This window comes from Gavialis gangeticus, unplaced genomic scaffold (assembly GCF_001723915.1).
Source record: "Gavialis gangeticus isolate Ggan-Ray unplaced genomic scaffold, GavGan_comp1, whole genome shotgun sequence".
Lineage (NCBI taxonomy): Eukaryota > Metazoa > Chordata > Crocodylia > Gavialidae > Gavialis > Gavialis gangeticus.
Window position 1 is genome coordinate 166,313,396 of NW_017729024.1, and position 5,730 is coordinate 166,319,125.

Genomic DNA, 5,730 nt, shown 5'->3' on the forward strand with positions numbered 1-5,730 from the left:
CAGAGCACCACAAGTGCTCGTACAGCCATGCCAGGGGTCCCGCAATGACCGCAGCCAATTCCCTCAGCACCATAGGTCTGTCTTGCCCAGTCTGTGTCACACCGTGGCAGAGAGCGGAGGCTGGAAGGGAGAGTGGCCTGGGTCTGAGCAGGGTTTTTTCCCCTGTTCCTCTCCCCTTTGCAGCCTCCAGCATTTAAGTTCTGATTCAGAGGCCATGCCCCTCACTCCCTGCTCAATAGCAACTAATGCCCCTTTCCTCCAACCATGTGTCCAATCCCTTTCTCAATCTGGCTGAACTCTCAGCTACCACCACATCTGGTGGCCACGAGCTGTACCCTTTAATGCCACAGCCGATGAAAAATAACTTCCTTGCGTTAGTTTAAAACTGCCTGCTGTTTCATGTGGCGCCCCCTCGTTCTTGTCTGGTGAGAGACAGTCAGTAATAAATCCCTATTGACTTTCTCTTCACCATTTAGTACGTTGTAAATGCTTCTCCTGTCCCCACTCAAGCATCTCTTCTAAACTGAAGTGGCCTGGCATGTTGAGTCCCTCCTCGTACCAAAGCACCTCATCCTTGCAGTGTGGGGACCAGCACTGGGCACAGTATTCAGAGTGGCACATCACACCATGCCAGGACACAAGCTTCACCTCGGGGCACCGCAAAGATGCACTGAATGTCATGAGGCTGCAGCAGCTCTGAGAGCAAGGCCTGGGTCCCGTCATGGATCCAGATGTGAGTCTGAGCAGTGCTGTCAAACTCAACATCAAGGGGTGTCCAAGAGGCAGCCTGCCGGCCAAATCCAGCCTGTGAAGCCCTACTGGCCAGGCTGCTGTGTTGCCCATGGATCTTGAACTGGCCCTGCAACCTGTACACAATGGACTGGCCCTGATCCAGTGCCCACTGCACACGTCTAGGGCATCCACGGCTCCCACACACCAGCCCTGCAGGCTGGATCTAGCAGGCAGGGCAGGTCTGAGGGTTTCATTAGGCCTATGGGCCAGCCCCACGCCACTCTTGCAACATACGGGGCCTGACACATTTGACACAGTGCTCCAGCTGACTCCTCAGCCCTTGCAGAGGCTGTTTCCCTGAATGCCAGCCTTGCTGCTTGCTCTTCTGAGGTGTGCAGCATGTTTCCTCGGGTCGGGTGGTATCTGGTTACTGTTGCTTTTGATACACAGACTGCTGGGGTCTGTGTGTTTCATACAGCTGATGCTAGCAAGCTGTCCCCCAGATTCCAAAGGCAATGCAGAAAACACAACTCAGATCTGTGTTCAGTGGCAAAGGCTCAAAAAGCTTTATTGGTCTCCAACAGCACACCCGCTGGGCTGATATACAGTCAGTGCAACTCAGTGCAGCTTGTCCTTGACAGATAGACACCGTACGTGATTCACACTCCCCTGCGTCTCCCCTAGGTCAATTTATCCTTGTGTTCCCCCTGTATCATGCCCACTCTTCCCTCTCAATGTCAGGGTGTTTGTTTCTACTTGTTTCATTGGCCAAGCTTACGCGCCAGCACTTCAGTTCTGTCATCTCTGTCTCATGAGTGAGTTCTTACTTTTTACCTTTGTTCTCAAGTTTTTCAATTGCTGTTTTTGGACTCCCTTCGGACTCCCTGCTGTTTCCCCTCCCTTTTTGTTCATTTATGCATTTTTTATTATCTTTCTCAAGTCAGCCAGCGGTCACCAAGCCTCTTTCTCCCATGTTGCTTTTTGGCACCGTTGCTTACAACCACTTAGCACAGGGGTGTAGGGTTGCCAACCCTCCAGGACTGTCCTGGCATCTTCAGGAATTAGATATACGTCTCCAGGAGACTGTTGAGAGTTGCCTGGGAGATAAATGATAGGGCATTCATACAAATAAATATTAAATGTTGGATCCAATTTATACAGTAGTCCTATGGGTTTTTAAAATGTAATAATAATGTACATTTGCCTTCTTGACATAACGTCTATGTGCCATAATCCGTAACCGATATATGCAAGCACACAGGCACATTGGTGTCATCTCGTGTGGGCATGTTAGCATTGTCCCTTTAGTCTAATAACTATGCTACATTGCGTAGTGTATTCATGTCATTAATGTTATTACATCATGTGATGAAACCTCCTGAAATAGATTTAAACAGAGTTGGCAACCCTACAAGGGTGTTGAACCTCCAGCCTGTGAGGCAAAAGTAGCTTGAAGAGCCTTGCGCTCAGGCCCGCAGGGCTCATCACAAGTTGGGAAATTTGGCAGTTGGGGAGCAATGGCAGCACTGCCACCCTTCCCTGCTGCCAAGATCCCAAGCTTCATGGTTGGCTGGGAGCCGGGATATAACCCTCCCCATATGTGGCCACACCAGTGCTGGGTAGGGTTGCCAACCCTCCTGGATTGACCGGGAGTCTACCAGAATCAGCACTGATCTCCCAGTGACTATTAAAAGCAATCTGGGTGATTGATACTCTGAATGGGTTGAACAGTACAATTAATGACATTATAATTTCATAGTTGGTATGGTCGGAAGGGACCTGAGCAGATTATCTAGTCCGACCCCCTGCCACGGGCAGGAAAGAGTACTGGGGTCAAATGACCCCAGCTAGGTGGCTGTCTAGCCTCCTTTTGAAGACCCCCAGGGTAGGAGCAAGTACCACTATCCTTGGAAGTTGGTTACAGATCCGAGCCGCCCTGACAGTGAAGTAGCGTCTCCTGATGTCTAGTCTGAATCTGCTCTCAGCCAACTTATAGCCATTATTCCTTTCACACCTGGTAGTGCTCAGGGGAACAAGGACTGTCCCATTGCCTGCTCGTCCCCCCTGACTAGTTTATAGACAGCCACCAGGTCCCCCCTCAGCCTTCTCTTGTGGAGGCTGAACAGGTTTAGGTCCCGTCGCCTCTCCTCGTAGGGCCTGCCCTGCTGCCCCCTGATCATGTTATGTTGGGAAAAAAAGTCTCCCCGAATAGCTTCAGTCAGAGTTGGCAACCCTAGGGCCAGGCCAGGCCAGGCCTCGTTTCCTCCATGTAGCTGGGTTGGGGCCTGGCTGAAACCCCTTCTCTTGCACTACTGGACCAGGCCTGGGCTTCCCCCCCCCCCCAACTTGCAGATAACTTCCAACTTCTTTCCATCTTTCAGCTGAGATGCCTTTAAACATTTTCTTCAGGTTGGTGCATACTGGTAGGGGGTTTAGCCTTCCTCTGTAGCAGGGTACGGCCCGCTACCTGGTACTCTTCAGCCTATATTGACAACATTATACAGAAGCCAGGACATGGACGGTCCCCCTGCTTTACCAGGGGCAGGTTCGGGTGTGAGGTCTGCGTTGCATCAGAGTTGACGGGAGGTAGACTTGATGGCGGGTGGGTAGGACGGCAGGGAGATTTGACGGCGGGTAGATCTGATGGCAGGTATAGTCAACAGGAGCTCCAGGAGCCCACGGACACGGCAATGCCCGTGCGACCAAGAAGCCGAAGCCGCCCTCACCCGACACCGCAGCACCGCGGCGGGACCCGCGCAGGCTCCTCGAAGCAGGGAGGCAAAGGCATGACAACACCGGGGTCTACGCGAGGCAGGCTTGGGGCCCGCCATCTCCATGGCAACGCCTGGACACGGAACTGCTGGGCCGGAAGCGCGCTTCCCCGCCCCGCCCCACCACTTCCTTGTGCCCCTGGGTGCCGCTTCCGGCTCGCGCCGCATCCCTTCCGGGGGGCGCACGTGGTTATTGGCTGTTGGGGCGGCGGGGACCCGCCTTCACTTCCGGCGCGGGGGGCGTTGGCAAGATGGCGGCGGCGGCGGCCGAGGTGCGGCGGCTGCAGGCCCGGCTGGAGGCGTTGGAGCGGCGTGTGCTTGGGCCCGGGGCCGGCGGGCCGCGCAAGGTGCGGGCGTCGGGGTCGGGGTCGGGGTCGGGCCGGGTTACCCCCCGCGGGTCGAGGGCTCACGACTCTTTTTTTCCCTCTCCCCTTGTAGCTGGCGGACGGGCTGATGAAAGTGCAGGTGGTTCTGGGGAACGTAGCGAGCAAACGAGAGAGGGTTAAGATTTTATTCAAGAAAAGTAAGCGAACATCCGTCACGGGGGGATTATGGGGGCAATCAAGACCCTTGGATTATGGGGGGGGTGGTTAATTTGGCTGCTGGTAAAAGCCTGGTCTGTGGTGCAGCTGTCTGTCACTTTTATTTTTACAACACCTGTAATTTCTTTTTACATGTTGGGCTTGGATGAATGACCGTGTTTCCGTAGTCTTGGAAGTGTCCACTGGGACATAAACCCCCTCTTAAGAAAATAGAAAAGCAGGGGGTTTTTTTGCTTCCTCGCCGCCGTCTTGTTTCCTTCTCGCCGCCATTTGTGGTCTGTGCTGGTGCCACTGCTTTTATTTTAACAGCACAGCTAAGAAACGGTGCTGATACCTCCCATGGCAAAACAGTAGCTGATGATATTTGCAGCGCTAATGTTATAAGCTGACGCAATGAAACCTAAGGCAGGACCTTGTGAAAACCAGACGCCTTGCTCTAGATGTGTTTTTGGCTGTTGATTTTTAGATGGGTTCATGTGATCCCTCTAGCAAAGTAGGGGACTTTGTGTGATGGTGAGGGAAGTCTGGGGTGAGGGGCACGGATCACGTAGAGATCTGGGCATCTCTACTAAGTGACATTCATGTTGGGTACGCCAGAGACTCTGATGGAGTACAACAAAGCCTCTGCGCCTTGCGTCTGAATCGCTGTCTGATCTATTCAGCATCCTCCCCTTTGCAGGCTTTTGGAGGCAGGGGTTTTCACCCCTGCACTCTTTGAGTCCTGTACTGTGGAAGTTCGTCATCCTGCCTTAAATACTGTACGTGCAGGGTTTTTCATCAAAACACCCTAGCAAGCCCAGTTTGGCACCAGATGGCTCTTGCAAATCTAGTAACTTCCCTTTTGCTCTTTCTTCCCTGAAACTGCATCAGTTGAAGATGTGATAAAATACATGGACCCTCAGTACATTGATCGCATGGCCATCCCTGATGCCATGAAGCTGCAGTTCATCTTGGCAGGTATGTGATGAAGTAGATAGACTTTTTTAGTTGTGTGAAAAGGTTTCCATCCCTTTCACAACTTCTGATCAGGGGCTGAGAAAAGAAATGTTGTCTTTGGTGTCCAGTGTGTCCCTGCAGCCTGCTCTGTGTTGCGGCTACAGATCAGAAATGGATGAGCTGGGAGGAGAAAAGCGGTCTGCTGAGCATCCAGCGAGAGCTGGCCATGCAGCTGGGGAGGGTGGCCTGCTCCTCTGTGGAGGTGCCTGCCCTTTTGCTGAAGTAACTTCTCCAAATGATTGAAGAGTAATGGTGCCCGGTCTGTCCTGGCCTGAGTCAGGAAGAAAGTACTTGGGGCAAGGTGGGGAGAGTTTCTACTGGTTTTCTAAACTGTTGACATAACAAAGCTGTGCTTGGAGGCCTTAAAGCCCTGGATGTAGATTAAATCTCTCTGCCTCGACTTCCAGCCCTGTGTAGCTGTGCACAGGCAAGGCCTGGGACCCTGCCTCTGCAGCTGGAGCCCATAATCCCAGTAACTTCAGTGGAGTTTCCCCTGATGCCCCCTAGTGCCAGGGAGATGGAATCAAAGCCGAAGATGTTGCTTTAGTAGTACAGAATGAGGGAGCAAGAATGCCTGGTGCTTTCGAGGGCTTCCTCCTCCACCCATGTATGGTTTAGTTTGAGGCAAGTCACCTTGACTGTGGCTATAGGAATCTCCATCTGATAGCCAGGCCCCCCCCCCCCCCCCC

General features: G+C 52.9%; 1 protein-coding gene and 1 long non-coding RNA gene across 2 annotated transcripts in view; one reads left to right on the top strand and one right to left on the bottom strand.

Moving 5' to 3' along the window:
* The window catches only part of LOC109297959, a 22,285-nt gene that overhangs the window by 11,469 nt on the left and 5,086 nt on the right, over positions 1-5,730 (bottom strand). The gene's annotated exons all lie outside the window — the stretch shown is intronic.
* The window catches only part of DCTN3 (dynactin subunit 3), a 7,623-nt gene continuing 5,615 nt past the window's right edge, over positions 3,723-5,730 (top strand). Inside the window, exons 1-3 of the mRNA XM_019518059.1 lie at positions 3,723-3,850; positions 3,942-4,026; positions 4,916-5,002. Coding sequence (XP_019373604.1) covers positions 3,755-3,850; positions 3,942-4,026; positions 4,916-5,002 — 268 coding nt within the window. The 5' untranslated portion in view covers positions 3,723-3,754. The remainder of the gene's footprint in view (positions 3,851-3,941; positions 4,027-4,915; positions 5,003-5,730) is intronic.